Here is a 19,123-nt window from a genome sequence, read left to right on the forward strand (position 1 = left end):
TTTATATCATATATTTAAATTAAACACGCAAAATTATTGACATTTCTTGAATTTTTTCTTTTTTTAATTATAATTTAATTTTCATTACTTAATTCGGTATTTTATATATTTAAATTTTGTATTGATTGAAAATGACACTTAAAATTAATTTATCACATGATGAATCATACAAATTGCTGTGAACGTAGAAGGATTTTATATTATATGTTTTTGGTAATATTAATTATCTATTATTAAATAATCATTGAATATTGTGTCTATTTTCAAAAATATAAATGGATTCAATGGACGAAGATATGTTTGCACTCAGCGATGATGAGTTACCAATATCAACTTCAAAATGCAATCCCGTAGAAGAACATTTAATGAAACAATTGTCAGATGTGCAAACTCGAATCCAAAAAACAAAAAATGATATTAAAGAAATTCAAGATATGACAAAACATGCTTTAGAATCTTTATATAATCAAGCATTATATGGAAGAAATATAACATTGGATTGTGATAGTGATGTGAGTTTATTATTTATATATTATTTATTTAAAAAAAAAAAGGTTTTTTGAAAAATTCGGAAAAATATCTTTTTTTCGAAATATTATTATTATTTTTATGTTCAATTATATCAACTATGTATTAATTATATATATTATATACATAACTTAAAAAAAAGTAGTTTACATTAAAATTAATAATAAATTTATATTTTAATATAATAGGAAATTATATTAAAAAAATTGATATATATTTATAATATTAATACAAATTTTAATCAGTTTTAAAATATATTTTAAATAAATTTTATATGTATAATTTGTAGTTGTACACCATAGATGGTCAACCAGTGATAAAGAAGATAAAACATAAATCTGATTCCTGTGAATATATGATAATAAAAAGCAATTGGAAATATATTTTTTCTGACAAATGGGTTATTGGAATAGAATTAATGAACAATTCAGAAAAGTAAGTACATTATGGATAATTATGAATAAAATATAGAAACAAGTATTGATTTTTAAGAAATACGTTAATGATAGATATTCATAAGAAATTTTTATAGTAAATATTAATAACTTATTATTTTAAGAAATTATAAATAAAAAAAATAACAAAAATAATATCTTACAAGTAAATACATTGATAAATGTTTTATTATCAAAAATTATTTATACTCTATTTTATTTTAAACAACAAATTAAATATTTCTTATATGTTATTATTACTTCATATTCTTAACTAATTAAATTAAATTATAATTAAATTATAATTTTATTCAAATAAGTGTTAATTTTATATATAATTTTTCTTTTTTCATTTTTTATATTAATATATAATTATTGTCATCTTGTATTTATAATTTAAAATTATGAGGAATTAATTTATTATAGCATTTTTGTTATTTTTCAATTTTACAAACAATTTGATTTTATTGACAAAAAATATTTTAATAATTTGATTTTCATATTAAATATAAGTACTATATAATATTTAAAACAATTATTAAATCTTTATATAAAAGCTGTTTTATAAAGATATAACTCTATTTAACACAAAAATCTGTTTTAAAATAAATAGTAAAAAACTTTAAACTCATAAATCTTTAAATATTTGCATTTGGAAGTTGCAAGTCTTAACTATTATTAATTATTTATTACATCTCGTGAGAATATTATTATCATTGGTACAATGATAATAATAACCATTTCAACAATGTTCATTAATATATGTGTATATACATTTAGTATTTACACATATATGTATATATATTTATTTACATATATAAAATTAGAGAAAACATATATTTTTTAAAATACGCAAATATAAAACAGTTGATTTTTGATATTTTTTCATTAAATTGAAATAATTTGGAATAAAAATTTTCTTTATATATATATTACATTATATTCTTTGAAAATTATTTTTATATATTCTATTTAGAAATGAAAAGTACTCTATTTCGAAATATTAAACTATTCGATGTTTAAGCACAAAAAATTAACAAAGTAAGCATTGCTCTTAATCATAAACATTTATGTACTAAAAAATTCATTGTTATGTATAGTGTTTAAGCAATGGAATATTTTTATAGATACGAAATATTTAAAATCATTTTTACATTGATTTATAACAATTTACAAATGTTTAATCGCCTTAGGCCTTAACAATTTAATATATTGTAACACTTTATTTATTAAAAATTTAAATGTAGCAGTGTTTCGCATGATTATTGTTTATTCCAACAATTTTGGTATGTTTCTATTTTTCATCCTAACTCGTGAGATATTCTATCAAATATATTCGTTGTAATTGATATCATTTTGATATCGCTTTATATAATTTAAAAGAGATAAAATAGAAAGAAAAACAATTCAAACGCTGATGCGTTTGTTATTTATCTATAAAATACTATCATTAATTTTTACAGATTAATACCGTGTTTTCATCTCTTCCAAGTGCTATATATTCATCGGGAGAATATCCAAAAAGCACAAAATCGTATCTGAAATAAAATAAGAATAATAAAAAAATACTATAATAATAATAATAATAATAAGTACTACTATAAAGTATAAGTATTAAAAGTATTATATATAAAAATATTATATATAAAGTTTTTGAAGATATTACCTAAACATCTCATAAAGATCTTTAATTTGAGATTTCGATAATTGAGCGAAATAATTCTTTATTACATCCTTCGTTTGAACACCTCTTGTAGGATTCTTCCATTCTGGCTTAATGATATGCCCTACATGGGCTTGTTTTATAAGATAATCTTGATCTTCCTTTAAAATTAGTAATCGACATTCTTTTCAAAATAAGATAGATCAATTGTATCGATTTATTTAAAATTCTTCAAAGAATACTTACGTGGAGCGTTTCAAATTTAGCAATTACGTCAAATCGCACTTGACAGGGTGTGCAAAAAATCACAACTGGAGTCCAATGCATATCAAGCTCATTTCCAGCTTTCCATTGACATAATAACCACTGTACAAATTCTTCAAAAAGTGGATACCTTGGACCATGTCGTCCATTTGTCTTTGGATCCTATGCAATCATTTAAAAATAAAAGAATCATAAGAGAAAATTAGTTAAATTAACAGAATATTAAAATAAAATTGAACTAAAGTAATCAAATTAATCAAATTTAATGATAATAAATTCTTACCCTAGATCTATAGTTCCAAACAATATGAGCTCCAAGATTGCTATGAAATGTGTGTGGCAAGCTATGCTCCAATTTATCTCTGTAGGCACTGAGCAATCTCTCAAATGGGTGCCTTACTATCAAAAAACTGATGCTGTCATTTAGGAACTTGTTTAACTCATCTGCTGTATATCTGGGATATTTCTGCCTTGCTAAAGAAACAGGTACTGCTTTTGAGGCCTTTAAGAATTGCGGGCTATATCTAAAAAATTTATAAATAAAATTTGTTAATTGTTAATTTGATGAGCAATTCGTATAAAGAATATTTTAATATAACATATATTTTTTACCCCGCGAGTAGATTAAAATTATACATCCAAGAGGTAGAGGCTGCTTTGAAAACATTACACCATATTAAATGGTATTCTCTATTTACAAGAAATTCCCAAGCATTAGGTCTATGAAGAGAATCGTTTCCAGGTCGATCTAAACCTTCTTTAGCGCATTTATCTGCCAAAAATTTTCTTCTTTCATACAATCGTTTTTCAGTTTCAGCGATTGCTGCTTCTTCCATCAACTTTTCCTCTGGTGTCAGATTTGAATCCTCCTATTGAGAATTAATACTTCCCATTAATATTCATGTTATATTATAATTTTATATAATTCTTCAAATATTCCAAAATTATATTTCTAATTCGGATTATTACATGAAGTTACATATATATATATATATATATATATATATTCGTATACTTCATTAAACATGATAAAAGAATTACGTTATATCATTTTTATTTCTAGCGAATAAATTAAAATTTTAAATTCATTACTGTAAGTATTTTAAAATAGCAATACTGAATATTCATGTATTAAGATAATTGAAAAATTTAGATATCTATTATGAAAATCTAAAATTCAAAATTTATTCGAAAAATTTAAATACTTAAAAAATTTAAATATTCGAAAAATTCTACTAAAACTAGAAATATTTGAAAACTTCAGATATTTTAATTATAATTCTTGAAAAATATAGTTCAAAAAAAATTCAAATATTTAGATATTTTGGGAAAGGGAAAAAGAATTTAAATATTTTAATATTTATTTTAATATTCATGGTTTAAACTGTTTTGCATTAAATGCTCATATTCATATTTAATTTGTTCTAATATTAGAGTTTTGAAATTCATATGAATAATTTGAATTAAATCACAAAATCGAATACATATTATAAAATTGAAATTAAATGTCTTTGTGAATACAATTCATTGCAAATTGTGGAATTTCAGATGTAGATAATAGCAACAATAGTCCGGAAAAAATAATCGATATTTAATTTATCGATGTAATTATTGTCATTTAATATATGGATAAAAAATTAATCAATATTATTTTTCATGTTTTATGCACAAATAACTGCAATAACATTAGAAGAATAGATAAATGCATTACCTTGTTTATTTCAAATGAAATATATAACTTATCTATATATAAAATCATTTCATGTCACATAAGACATTATGTAATCATTAAAATTGAATGCATGAAATATTAAGGCTGTTTGTGAAAAAAAATTAAAAAACCGGTTTTCATTCAATCTTTTTCTATAAAGTAAATAATTATTTTTTTATCATTTAAAATCTATATTTTATATTCTTTGTTGCAAATTAATACATTCAAATTTATTGAAAATATGTGTTATTTAAAACTATTTTTTTAATAAGTAATATATATCTTAACAAAAAAATATTTTAAAGAATTTAAATAATTAAAAAAAAATAAATTTCTACCTTTTTTCCCATATTTTTATAATGATTTTTAAATTTGGAACATTAACATCCTAAATTTAATCTAAATTTATATGAAATAAAATAATTAAACAATAAAGCGAATAATACAATAATAAAAAGTAATTAATAAATAGATAGTAAAATTGATTATCTGATTATATACAAATTATAATAGAACAATTCAAATAAAATAATTAAACTTTCAGTCAATTTTAGAATTCTTAACTCGTTTTAAAATTCAAAGCTTGCCGCCATAAACCTGTTTTCTTTCAACTAACGTACATGCGCTATGTATGCCAACCATCTATCTGCATGCAAGGTTAATCCAATTTCCTAATTTCTGCAATTAATCAGAACATTCGCCGCTGCTTATTCGGTATGATTACGCGTTGTACGCCTACTTGGCGCATTATAATCGAACAATCAGTACAGATTCCAAGCATAATTGTCTACATTCTAAAGACTTTTTATAGGTTTAAAGATTATGTAAGATTATGTACATAGTAAAAATTCGATCAAAATTTTGAAATGTTAATAAAAAACTTTTTGATGTATTATAGTGACTATAATGTTGAAATTATTACATAATTTTAGATTAATAATTTATAATATATTGTATAATTAGCAGTCTGCATTTAAAGATTTTTTTTTAAAATCAAATAAATTTAAAAATTTCAATTTTTAAATTTTTTCTAGTTTTTTTTTTATAATTATATACCAGTAATATTTCATGATTCATACATATTATTATTACTGGTAATTATATTTAATCTCAAGCATTGAAATCCGTCATTATATAATCAATATCTCATGAGGTTTTTACAATTTAAAGTAAATCCAATATGAGTTTTGAAACATCGCAAAGAATAAATAAAAATAAATTATAATAAAAAACAATTTTTCTTCATTTAAGAAAGAATTTCAATTTTAAGTGATAATCAATTTTAAATTAAAAATAAAGATGATATGAAAAGATAAAAAAGAAAAAAGGAAAAAAAAGAAAATTTGTAGAGCATTTAATTGTAAGATTTCTTAAAATCCGTGAAAATGTTTCAGAAACCTTAAAAACTCTTACATCATTGCTTATAGAATACTTATGAGTTAAAACTAAGAAATAAACATTTAAATTGAAAATTATGTAAACTACTTAATTGATCACTTGTATGATTATATAATTTTTTAGATTGTTGATAAATGATTATTGATAATATTGAAGAATATTGAAAAATTGAATTAAATTGAATGAAATTATATTATATTATATTATATATTATATATTATATATATTATATTATATTATATTATATTTTTTTTTATTTATATTGATTTTTCAATTTCACAAAATATGAATGAATATTTAAAATTAAATCTATTTTTTATCTTTTATCTATTTAATTTCACTAAATTTTTATTTAATCTATATTTCATTTAATACAATACATTTATATATTTATGCATTTTATAGAATGTATAGAATGTATAGAACAAAATGATTAAATATATTTGAATATTAAATTTTCATTAAAAATTCTAGATTTATTTTAATATTAATTCTATCACTTTAATACTAGAGAAATGATTGAATTTATAAAAAATATTTTAAATTTATTAAAAATCAAATAAGAATACATAAAATTAAATAACTTATAAATTATTACTTAACCCAATTATTTTACCTCTTAACTAAGAATAATTTTAATTGTAAAAAAATTAAAATAAAACTCTTCCAATATATTTAACACTTGAAAATTTTAAGATAGATTTTCAAACATTTTATTTTTCTAACATTCTTTCTCATCAATTGTGCTACCTTAATAAACAACAAATTTTCTTTCTCTTTGAACAAACGATAATGTCATCAACAAAAAGACAAATTTCTAATGGTTGAGAGTAGAACGCAATGATCGTGGCTAGGCGGAAACACCGAATATAGAAATACTGTCTTCCGTTTATTGATTTCGGACTGGAAGCCGAATAGCTATTCCGACGCCGACGCCGTCGACGCGGTGAATATGGGCCACACGAGTGGTGCAGCGCACGCTGCACTACACCTCAATTTTGCATCTATCTATGCTCTTACGTATTTTCATAGGTAATGCAATTTCAAAAATATCACTGAAAAATGAAGTACACATTTGATAATTAAAAGATCGATAAAACAGATTTGAAAAAGTTCAATTGAAGATTAGATGATATGAGTATAGATGGAGCTATAGAAAAAAATGACAGTTTTATTAAGAAAGTATCGAAAAATAATTAATAGATTTAAATATAAAACTTTTTATGTTAACTAATCACTGACGATCAAATCATATTATTGGATTCATGGAAATATACGAATTTGTATATATGTATAATATATATATTTCATTGCGGAAGCTAGTGAATCTTTGGTGATTACGAATATACAAACGATTTGCTAATCATTGCGACTAATTGCATTAATTCAAATACATTTGTTTACATCGCAGATAGCAATGTTCCATCATGCATTTTTAATATGAAACATTATATATAATTTAATAATAATTAATATATAATATAATAATAATAATGAATTTCGATATATAGCTTAAGCTCGATGAATCGATTTAATCGATATATTGTGAATAATCTTTTCTTCGACATACATTTTGTTCGAAAGTTCCTACTTTCGAGTTTTTGAATCGATAAGCTTGGACGTCAAGTTTAATCGATTTTAGGTCGTCAGCGATTTGCCAGCAATTAATCGATAGTGCATAATTAAGAGTAGAGTTTGATTAATTTTTCAAAAAATTTAAAGATTAAATATTTACTTTTAATTTAAATAATTATATAGAATGTTTCATAAAAATTATATAATATTATTGTAATATAATTTACAAGTAATTCGATTAATTTTCTTAAAAATAAAATTAATTTTATTTTAATTTTATTTTAATTTAAAAATTTTAAATATTTTATTTTGATATAACTTTATGCAACTACAAAAAATTTATAATAAAAATAAAAATAAAATTTTTTTGTAAAATAAAAAAAATTCTCAAATTAAATAACATGAATCGTAATCGATTTTAATATCGAATAAATTACTCATCTATCTAACCTATAATTATCCAACAATCTATATACATTCCAGAGCGTAATTCTTGACGATTCGTATTTCAACTTTGTTTCGTTCTAAGTCGATAATTTTTCCAATCACGACGAATCGATGTGCTTCTAGTTATCTATCCGTTGTTATCACTTGATTCTTGTTCATGAAATGATTCATACCTTAAAACGAAAGACTATATTAGTTCAAATTAATAAAGAGCAAAAAAATAATTTTATTAAAATAAAGATTTTAAAATTTGTTTTAAAATTTTCTCAATTATGAAAATCATTGTTATTTAAAAATAAATTTTATTAGAAAATGTTATAGATCAAATATAATAATAATTTAATAATGATTTCTATGTTCAAAACAATTTAATGATTAATATAAAATAATTTTTTGTTTCTTTGATACGAATTTCATAATAAATTATTTGAAATGATGCTTATTTAGCTTGGTGCACTTGTCGTAACGAGGGACTCTGCACAAGGAGAATGATTACTCTCAATGACATTAAGAGCGATTGCAACACGCTTGCTAGTTCATAAGTATCTCACGGTGAACATCTAACTTTTCCCTTCAAAAAGAAATTAATGATATTAATTTTCGGTATGAAGCTACATACAATATATACTTCTAATATATATTTATAATTCTAAAAGTATAAAGGTATATAACAAAAAGAAAAAAATCCTAAACTTTTTTTAATTAGAAAACAAAAAAAAACATTAAGTTTATTTAATTAATTAAAATTTAGTATATATATTTAGAATTAGATAAATTTTTTTAAAAAATTCTTCATAATCAAAAAAAAACAGAATAAAAAGAAAATATTAAATTTTCAGGTATAAAGGATAAATGTAACAAGAAATAAATAATAAATGAAATTATTAAAAAATCAGAAACATAAAACCTTTGTATTTAAATAGAAAAAATGAAAATGACGTGTAAGTTTCATTACAAAGTTTATATAATAAGATCTTCACAAGATTTCAAGAAATATAAATTCTATTGTAGAAGAAATACAAGATAACTTTACAGCATGTTGGACTTTGAAAAAAACAAAAATGAAAAATGGAATCTTTTTCAATTTGCTTATGGATCATCTATTTTCAGCTAATATATTTTTCTTGTATATCATCGGTCAAACACGGAAAGTATTATAGACCGGTTCTAGTGGACCATCATCTGTATACGGGTATACACATTACGTAAGAAGATACTTCTGTGGCTCTTTGCTGTATCTAGTTGTATAACTTCCTTTGCGTATTACGCTTTCTCGCTAACGAATGTAATTTTATGTAAATCGTTACGCGATCTCTGTGTTGTAGTTTAAACACGTAAAATCAATCAAAAATACTTTGACTTAAGAATTAAAACTACGTTTTATGTGAACACAATAATATACTGCTTCTTTTCTAAAGTTGAAAACGATGTTTGCTTCTGTTATCGTATGTTAAACAGGAAGTCGTGGAATTTTTTTAGATACTATTCGAAGCTTGTTTGGAGAGATAGATTTAACCCTTTATAATGTCATGTGACTTGGGAAATCATGTAAAGATATCCATATATCTTTTTTTTTAAATCCTGATTCATTTTCTTATCATTGTTCATTATGTTTTATAGCGATTTAGTTCTATGGCAATATAATTTTTAAATTTTAAATTATAAATTAAAATTGTAAAATATATATCAAGCTTTAATGCATTGAATTTGAATATTTTATGATTAACATCATTCACTTTCAAATTTGATCAAATCAAAATCAAATATTCGATTACTTCTATTATTATGTAAAATATTTCACATAAAAGTCAATTATACTCTATCTTTTTTTCAATGTTTAATCTTCATATGAATTACAGCAAATATTTAATATATAATTACAAAAATTTTCATTTAAAATTCAATGTTCCAAGAAATAAATAAATAGAGTTAAAATGAATATTACATTTGAAACCGTCTGTGAGAATAAACCACGCAACGATGGTCGCACGGGATAGGAATTCAAAATTAAAACCGATACCGAGAATTGAGACCACACCGTGCAGAAAATGATCATCACGAAGATGATTTCTCGAAGCTCTTAGTATAACTCTCTTCTTTTAAACGCGAAAATGATAAAAGCACAATAATATATTAGAAACTTTTGCAAAACGCTAATAAAAGAAGTAGAGAAGACAAGAAAACAAGAAAAATCATTATAAAAAAATGGTAAAATAATAAGAGTTATAAGTAATAAGTTTATTGGTTAAAATCTAGTCAAATTATCTAAATTCTAAAATTAAAATTTAAAAATTTGTGCTCTACACAATTCAAATTATAAAAAATATTTTATTAAAATTAAATAAACCAAAAAAACAAAGTTTTTCCCAAAATCAAGTATTATGTATATTGTTTAGTAAAAATTGTTAAATTTAATTTCAAATTAAAATGAAAATTATTACAAATTGAGTAGAATTTGACTAAATTAAATTTTAATTGATAATCCTCAGATAATACTGATAATAATAATACTACCTAACTATAGATAATTTGTAATCTATACTTCAGAAATAGTTCTTGTTTTTAAAATTAAAATTATATATGTTCATATTAAGATAATTAACAAAGGTAATATGTGCTAAAAATAGATTATTTGAAAATAAGATTATTTAACAATCGGCTGTTCGAAAGTTAAATATTTATTACAATAATTGTAGCAAGGAAATTATTAAAATTTTATTTAAAAAAAATAAAAATTTGATTATCAGGAACTGTCATTTCAAAACTATCGATTTCTATCCACCTGATAGAATCATTAAAAAAGTATTAAATAAAACTGCAATCGTCAATATCAGCAAGAAATCGATTTATATTGGTAGAGTAATTGTCGAGATTGAGGGGTAACTTTAACCATTCTTTGCATGCTTAAAGGGGTAGTATCGTACAATTGTAGGCAGCTACATTTGTGTGTCGCATTGCGCCTGGAAATCTGCCAATCTACGTTGCTTTACGTAAGACTGAGAACTGTTTCACTCTATCGAAAGGGTAAAAAAGAGAAGAAACTTTTTTTTCGAACAATCTTAGATTGATACAGTATTGGAAAAAATTAATCATTCTCCAAGATTAAATTATGCATACAGAACGATATAATATTAAAAATAATTTTTCTCATATATCAAAAAAAAAAAAAAAAATTAGAAAGAAATAACTTCATGATATATTTTTTTAAATTAATAGAAAAAAAAATATTAATTTCATAAGAAAATGAAACCTTAATCTTTCTCTCCCATCATATAAAGTAATGAATATATAACTAAAAATCATTCTTGTAGCATGCATAAAAAATTTGTCTAAATACATTTATTTTATTAGAATTCATTTGTTTTGAAAAAGTAAACTAAAAAACGTATATCAATAAAATTGAAAAAAATATAATGAAATATAAAGTATATAGTAAATCATCTTTTACATAATCACTCATAGTATATTGAATAGATTATATGTAAGCATTGTTCGAAGAAGTATTAATTAACGACAACAATATCAAATAGAAATTTATTCAAACAATAAGTAACAGATGAAATTATATTCGTTATTCAATTTCTTAATTCTTTGTTATATGTCTTTTATTCATTTGTTATGATAAACTAATAATATAACAATCATACTTTTATTTCTTGATGTGTGACTGAAAGAAATAAGAAAGATAAAAGACTATTAATATTTGATTATTGATAAAAGTGAAGTTAATGATTTAAAATTCACAAATTTTTATATAAAAAATATATAAAATAAAAAAAAATATTAATTAGATAATGAAATACATATATTTTATTCTATAATATAAATCTAATTAAGTAAGATCATCTTTTTCTAACATTAAATGTTATTTTTTATAAAAATAAAAGAATATTTTTTTTTTTTAAAAAAGAAATCAACATAATTTTTCATTATTTCGAACAAAAACATAATTTTCAATTATATTTTTATAATAAAAACGATTGTCTCGTAGCTTTTTTATAATATTTGTTCTTTCAAAACTGATCTGCCTAATTTTTTGGTAGTCTGAATCCTAAATTTCGCGCGTGGAAAATTTTTTTCCAAGAACAAAAGAAATCCTTGGCCAATATATAAAAAAAATCATCACTCACCTCCAACAAAAGCCCTTGGTGCACATTGTTGTCGGCATCCTGACTAGATAGAAGTAACACCAACAAAGTCAAGATACCAGCAGCCAGCAGTGTTCGCCTAATCGCCGCGAACACATATCGTCGCAATGTCATCTTCTCCCGATGTACAATTTTTCTTCTATATTCATATCGAACTGAAACAGGTGAATCGATTTCTATAGTACACTGATCAATCGAATCAAACATATTTATTATTAATCAATAAAAAAAAAATTAAATGTTTGTACATTTAGATAACTCTCATATAATACTATACAATCATAATTTCTAAGAAAATTTAATATTTTCTGATAAAATTAAAATATTTCATTAAAATTTTTCCATAAAATTTTAATTATAAAATTTCACTTTAATAATATAACTTTTTTTTGTTCTGTATATTCTATATATGAACATATTTATACTATGCATTATTATATTGCATTAAACTTATATGTATTGAAAAGAAACAAATATTAAAATTAGATAAAAAAAAATTAAATCTGCTAATATAAACTTAAACATAAATATAAAATAATAAAACTGGTTTTATTTTTCTATATTTGTGAATGATTATAATTATTTCATTTTCCAAAATTTGAATTAATTTATTTATTAGAAACATAAATTATATGTAATTTTTTTTAGAAAATTATTTTTTACATTTTTCATAATTTTTTATAAAAAAAATAATTGGAATAAATTTAAAAAACTCAAAATAATAATATGTCGTATATTTATTGAAATAGAATATACATGATTAGTCATCAGCAATCACGTGTCTCTTTTTTAAGGATGCATACCTGTTAAAAAACTTAAAATGAAATAAAATTATAAAATTTTGTAAGGTTATGAATAAAAAAAAATAAATAACATAATTCTATCTGTAAAATAATAACTAAAATTTACATATACCATTTATATTTACACATTTTAATTTTACAACAATGCTTTATAATATATAAATAAAATCCTTGTAATATTTTTACATATCATATATGTAAAGGATTTTTTGGTGTAATTATCAAATGAATATAATAAGTAATTTTATTTAATACATTTTCTTACTATTCAACTATTCAATCGAATATTTTATATCAATTACATTAATATCGATTAATATTTATATTAATATTAATATCAATTATTATTAAATTGTTTTTTTCTATATAATATTATTAAAAAGAAAATAATGAAATAAATTATGTCTTATAAAAATATATGTTTGCTTATTCAGCGAAGTTTCAAGGCCACAAAATAATACGTGCAATATTTATAAAGTAGAACATTAGATTTAAGAATCGATGGACGTTTTATTGAAAAGTTTTTATAGAAATCCGAAAAATATGCGCGCACACAGATAATTTTTTTTCCTAAACTTAATTTTATGTTTTTTTTTTAATTATGCTAATAATATAACATAATATTATACCAATCAATAATCATTAAATAATAAGTATTTTATAAATAAATCATTAAATATTTTAATGATTCATTGAATTTAAATATTTAATATTAATAAATAACATTTAAAAAAAAAAATAATAAGAAGTTACTAATTTTTGTCTATATATGTATATAAACAAATATATATACAATTAGGCATTATCAATAGAATCATGAAAAGATTTCAACTTTTTAAGCAGTGATATAATCAATGTATATCAAATAGTTTCCTATATCAAATAGATCAGAAGAAAATTTCTTTCTATTTAATTAATATCATATAATGATCATATTTTCTGATTTATTTTGGTATGTTTTCATGTTTATTTGTTTTGATACATACTTGGCGTGGACATATATGCCCTAATATCAGAATTCAACGATGCATCTATTGCATCCTCTGCAATATCAACGGTTCTCTTTGATTTGATAGAATCTTGTATAAACGAGAACAAAATATACTGTGAACCGAAACACGATTATATTAGTATATTCTTCGAATTATAAACTCGCGAAACACGTGACACAACTAATTTATTGAATGAAAACTATAGATACCACACGATCACGGCGGCATCCTGCAGATTACTGAAAAGAGGTATACACTGTTTCGTATGCTTCCATGCGTGCGTCGTCTGCTACTAACCAATTCGTTCGTAGATGCTGATTGGCTAATGTTTTCGCGGGTCGATTTGCCTGGATGATGTCTGCGCAAACGCAACACTGAAATCATCTTATTCTGTACAACTGTACAGACTCCTTTTAATTATTTATGCTTCTTTGAATGTGATTTTTTATTATTAAATATTAAATAATAAGTAACTATATTTCTAATCTTTATATCTAAATCGATTGATATATCACAAAAATTCTTTTGAAATATGAAACATTATACATTATATCATATACTAATATAGAATTAATTATAATTATAAAATAAGAATAAAATTCTAAAATTATAAATTAAAAAAAATAATAAATATTTTCAGAATAAAAATAATATTAAATCAATTTCATATTAATTATTTTTAATTCATTTTCTTAATTCTTAATAAATATCGGTAAAACAATTATTAACAATTTTATCCATAAAAAAATATGTTTACATATTTGTAAACGATATAAAATTTTTAATTTTATTTCAGAACGTTAAGTAATCCTCAAATTTATGTATCTCTTAAGGATAACGATGAACTTTGTGGCATATCGATGTTTTGGAAGCTAGTTAATGAAATATTTTCATATCGAATTGATAAAATTCAACCGAATAGTTATGTTATAGCTACCGTTGCTCTCAATGTACCAAAATTTGATAAAAATCCTTTCTGTGATGTGTATGGTACAATTTCATACAAAATCGAAGAAAATGAATATCAAATTCCAATACCTGTTATTCGTCTTACGATTGAAGATACTATTGATAAGAATTACCAAATTAAATTTTTAACTGAGAGGAACCATGCTTTTCAAGTAGAAACGAAAGATATTTTGCCTATGATTTTAGCTTTAAGAAGTACATCAGTGGAGAAAATTATTGATGTACAAATCAAAAAAATACCTAAAAAAGAGAAAGAGTTTTTGACATTCTTGAAAGAAAAATCTTTCGAAGCAATTTTCGAAAACATTTATATCGTACAAACGACTAGTTGCTTAATGCATTGTTTGATCGAGATACTGCCTATTATCGAAGGAGAAGAAAAATTAAGAATTTCTTCAAGGTAAAAACAATATTTAATTAAATTTCAATTTTCATTAAAAAATGATTTGAATACAAAGTTTTTCGAAATTTATACATATTTACAGATCTAACCATCAAATGAATATAATATTACGATTTTTAAAAGATCATTTTTCGGATATGATTATTGAAGAAGATATTAGTCCTTTTCGTGCTGCGATGGTTCTTATGAATGAATTAAAATTATATCTTGAGGACACGAGCACCGCCGAACGGCAAATGGCGAGAATAAGAACTGACCTACTTATCCCATGAATACGGTAAAACAGATTTTGTTTATTTATTATCTTAATATTTAAAATTATTTGAAACATTCATAATAAATTAAAATAAATTAATCTAACCATAATAAATTAAAATTCAATTTTTTTTCTCTTTTATTAAAGTTTTATTTTATTTTTTCTTATTTATGAGATATAATTTGCATATAAGTTTTTTACTATACAGATTTTTGTAATAGATTATTATTTATTCAGGAATTGAAGTCAAATTGAATAGTATCCAAGATTTTTGAATTATATTTATCTCACTCCTAGCTCTTGCTCCTAGACAATAATATCAGGATAACATGGCATAGGTAGTAGCTTTGTAACTATCGAGATCTCACTGAAAACCGGTTTACTTACTATATAGTAAGTACTCTTCAATCTAACTGTACTTGCATGAGTATAGAATTAATACAAAATATTGTATCAATAAATAATTTTAATAAAAATATTAATTGTATAATTTATTTCACATATATTAAGATTTATGTATTTTGTATCATTATCTATTTTTATTGATTATTTTTATTTTTATCTATTTTTATTTAATACTTTGATAATTATATAAAATATTTTATTTTTCATATATGTACATTTAATAAATGTTATTAAAATAATTATGAAAATAAAGACATTTAAATACATATATTTAATTTAATTTAAATAATATTTTTATTTCTAAAAGATTTAAATCATTTTAAAATGTACTTTTCTGTTTTCTTTTTCTTTTTTGTTTATATAATGATAAGATAATACAAAATTTTTCGTGATCGTTTCATGGGAATGATCCTTGTTTAAGTTTTTTCGCCATTTTTTATCTTCTGTAAGTCTATGTATATGTTGGTTAGGTATACTGTTAGGTATCTACTACGTCTATCATCTGTTCCGTTAAGCTATGTTACTTATGTCGTGTATATCTATCTACATATCATAGAAAAGGAACTATCGCGTTCGTGCTTTACGAACAACAAATGGCTAACGCATTAGATGCTGTTGATTGGGAAGGTAGATTTCCTTCAATATAAATATCACTTTCGTTCTTTATTTTTTATTTAAAATTAAAATTTCAATCTTAAATGCTAAAAGATCTTGCAACAAGTAATATAATGGCTTGTTTTGACATATGTCATTCTACTATTAATTTACTTTTCTTTATTGCATAAAACAAAAAATACGTTATTGTTTTATGAATTTTTATTAAAATTTAACAAAAATAAAATATTTTTCTTTACATAAATATTATATCAAAAATATTTTATTTTCATTATATTAAATATACTCACTGGAATATAAAAAATATAATTTAAATAATTATATTATTAATATATGTAATTATAATTTGAAAATTGATTTTATACTTAGATTGTTATAAATCTAAAATCACTTCATAATAAATCTCATAATAATTAAAATAATAAATAATCTCATACAAATCTTACTATTAGTATCCCTAACCTCATTAAAAAATTTATCTTTTTCTAACAAGTAGAAAAAATATAATTTATTTTTACTATTGCTTGTACTTTTTAATATTATTAATTTCATATTTAATTTTAGACCTTAGAAGGCAAGCAAGACATTTAGAAAATGAAATTGATGCTAAATTGGTAGCATTCAGCAAACTTGGTGTTAATACTGGAGCTAAACTTGTTAACAGTGATGAAGTACCTCTTTTGGATGAAGAACATGTCTTTGAAAATATGGCTTCTGAAATAGAAACATTACTTGCTAAAGTAGGTTTAAATTCTAATGTTAAATATTGCAATGATAATATAAATTATATATTTCTTACAGTTATTTTCTATAAATGAAAAAATGAGTAAATTGCAACCAAATGGTGCTGCAATGTTACATACAATGCAACGTCATAAAGACATATTAAAAGATTATAAATTAGAATTCAATAAAATTAGAAATAATTTTGCTGCAAGAAGAGATAGAGAAGATTTATTAGGAAGTGTTCGTAAAGAAATCGAGTATGTATATTTATTACTTTTTTATTTCAAATTATTTTTCGTTTTTAAATATTTAATTAAGAATTTATAAATTTTCTATGAAATAGTAATTACAAAAATGTGAGTGGATTGAATCGACGGGAAATGTATATGAAAGAAAATCAACATATTCACAAGTGAGCAATGATTATTATACTAATTGTTTTATGATTCATTCTATTACTTGTACATAATACAAAGTATTACATTTTTTTGGCAAATATAAGATTAATCAAAATTTTCTTTTTCAGTTCGGATCGTTTGCTTAATGATCAAATAAGCATAGCAATGGAAACGCGCGATCATTTGATGACGCAAAGACAAACATTCAAACGTATACAAACCAGATTAAATGACATGTCAAATCGATTTCCAGCAGTAAATAGTTTAGTGCAAAGGATAAATCTACGTAAAAGACGAGATTCACTTATTCTCGGCTTTATTATCGGATTTTGCACATTTCTCATGTTACTCTATGCTTTTCACTAAGTAATATTCTATACCAAAGTACTTCCACCTATAAGGAATTAGTGATTCATCAATGGGAATGCATACATAGATGAGGTATTTGGTGATATATTTACTATATATGATGAATAGTAAACTAAAGGTGAAAAGCACCTTGATTGTGCGTGATTTATGAGTAAGTGAACTCTGAATGCTTGAATGAATGTTTTCTCGTTCTTACGAGTTAAAAAGAAAGTAAAAGAGAGAGAGAAAAAAAAAGAAAATGTTAAACTGTACAGTTTTTTTTATACATAACATAAATCGTGGATAATATCATGTAAAAAATTTTAATCCACAGTCGAAATGTTAATTTAATAAAAGTTAAAACAAATGATGAAAATTTTATGTATTTACAGAGTCATTTGTATCTTTTTTTAATTACCTATGTACATGATTATTCTATTGTTTTAAAAACAAATTTTTTTTATCTTTTTGAGTAAAAACAGCAAAAAATAATAAAAAATCAAACTTAAAACAAAATCAAGATTAACTAATCGCAGTATAGACTGATATTTATATAAGATTTTTTATTTGCTATTAGTATAATTCTATGCAAGTACTAAGTTTGTGCTTGCAAAGAAAACAATTTACACATCTTTTTTTCTTACGGAAATCCACTGTATTTTATACGCCTATGAATCAATATGTTTCGAATGCTTTTGCGATATAACATATATATTCAAAGCAATAGGGGAAAAAAGTAGCAAGATGCACAACGATTTCTATTCTTGAAGTTACATAACAGAAGAAAATAACGTTAATGCAAATATCGTAATTGTAATTAATAGTATATAGAATGGGCTTTATCGTTCGAAAGATCAATTTTTGTTAATATTACTTTTTTTTCAATTTTTACTAAGAAGTATTGATTTTACATACACAGAACATTTATACATGTATATATACACAAATACGTACATATATATATGTATATATGTATAGCATCATCAGATTCTCTCATTCAAGTTCACAAAACACAGCACATTATGAAAGTAATCGTTTGG

General features: G+C 22.3%; 3 protein-coding genes across 5 annotated transcripts; 2 read left to right on the forward strand and 1 right to left on the reverse strand.

The window, feature by feature from the left end:
- Positions 1-122: 122 nt before the first annotated feature.
- LOC107964884 lies at positions 123-16,067 on the forward strand. Its single transcript, XM_016913727.2, has 5 exons — positions 123-512; positions 818-963; positions 14,760-15,332; positions 15,418-15,612; positions 15,829-16,067. The coding sequence occupies exons 1-4, from the start codon at positions 276-278 to the stop codon at positions 15,605-15,607; spliced, it is 1,146 nt and encodes a 381-aa protein (XP_016769216.1). The 5' UTR covers positions 123-275; the 3' UTR covers positions 15,608-15,612; positions 15,829-16,067.
- On the reverse strand, positions 2,065-14,253 carry LOC413914 (carbohydrate sulfotransferase 11). 3 transcript variants are annotated; one of them, XM_026442492.1, is made up of 7 exons: positions 13,958-14,253; positions 12,151-12,323; positions 3,502-3,758; positions 3,173-3,413; positions 2,872-3,051; positions 2,629-2,786; positions 2,065-2,500 (listed from the first exon to the last, which is right to left on the reverse strand). In XM_026442492.1, the coding sequence occupies exons 1-7, from the start codon at positions 13,968-13,970 to the stop codon at positions 2,413-2,415; spliced, it is 1,110 nt and encodes a 369-aa protein (XP_026298277.1). In that variant the 5' UTR covers positions 13,971-14,253; the 3' UTR covers positions 2,065-2,412. The 3 variants fall into 3 exon arrangements, with proteins under 3 accessions (XP_026298277.1, XP_026298278.1, XP_026298279.1); XM_026442493.1 differs by lacking the exon at positions 13,958-14,253 and adding an exon at positions 8,024-8,193 and having other exon boundaries at positions 12,151-12,284; XM_026442494.1 differs by lacking the exons at positions 12,151-12,323; positions 13,958-14,253 and adding an exon at positions 6,749-7,094.
- Positions 16,068-16,443: 376 nt separating the features above from the next.
- On the forward strand, positions 16,444-18,338 carry LOC413915 (Golgi SNAP receptor complex member 1). Its single transcript, XM_397354.7, has 5 exons — positions 16,444-16,623; positions 17,176-17,351; positions 17,413-17,594; positions 17,681-17,749; positions 17,864-18,338. The coding sequence occupies exons 1-5, from the start codon at positions 16,590-16,592 to the stop codon at positions 18,099-18,101; spliced, it is 699 nt and encodes a 232-aa protein (XP_397354.3). The 5' UTR covers positions 16,444-16,589; the 3' UTR covers positions 18,102-18,338.
- Positions 18,339-19,123: the final 785 nt, after the last annotated feature.

Source organism: Apis mellifera, linkage group LG8 (assembly GCF_003254395.2).
Source record: "Apis mellifera strain DH4 linkage group LG8, Amel_HAv3.1, whole genome shotgun sequence".
Taxonomy (NCBI): Eukaryota; Metazoa; Arthropoda; class Insecta; order Hymenoptera; family Apidae; genus Apis; species Apis mellifera.

Coding starts and splice junctions, on each gene's coding strand:
- LOC413915 (XM_397354.7), top strand. CDS start 16,590: ATGGCTAACGCATTAGATGCTGTTGATTGGGAAG. Junction 16,624..17,175: donor AGATGCTGTTGATTGGGAAG/GTAGATTTCCTT, acceptor ATTTAATTTTAG/ACCTTAGAAGGCAAGCAAGA. Junction 17,750..17,863: donor GAAAATCAACATATTCACAA/GTGAGCAATGAT, acceptor TTTCTTTTTCAG/TTCGGATCGTTTGCTTAATG.
- LOC413914 (XM_026442492.1), bottom strand. Junction 3,414..3,501: donor AATTTTAATCTACTCGCGGG/GTAAAAAATATA, acceptor TAAATTTTTTAG/ATATAGCCCGCAATTCTTAA. Junction 2,501..2,628: donor GATCTTTATGAGATGTTTAG/GTAATATCTTCA, acceptor ATTTTATTTCAG/ATACGATTTTGTGCTTTTTG.
- LOC107964884 (XM_016913727.2), top strand. CDS start 276: ATGGATTCAATGGACGAAGATATGTTTGCACTCAGCGATGATGAGTTA. Junction 513..817: donor CATTGGATTGTGATAGTGAT/GTGAGTTTATTA, acceptor TATAATTTGTAG/TTGTACACCATAGATGGTCA. Junction 15,333..15,417: donor AAATTAAGAATTTCTTCAAG/GTAAAAACAATA, acceptor ACATATTTACAG/ATCTAACCATCAAATGAATA.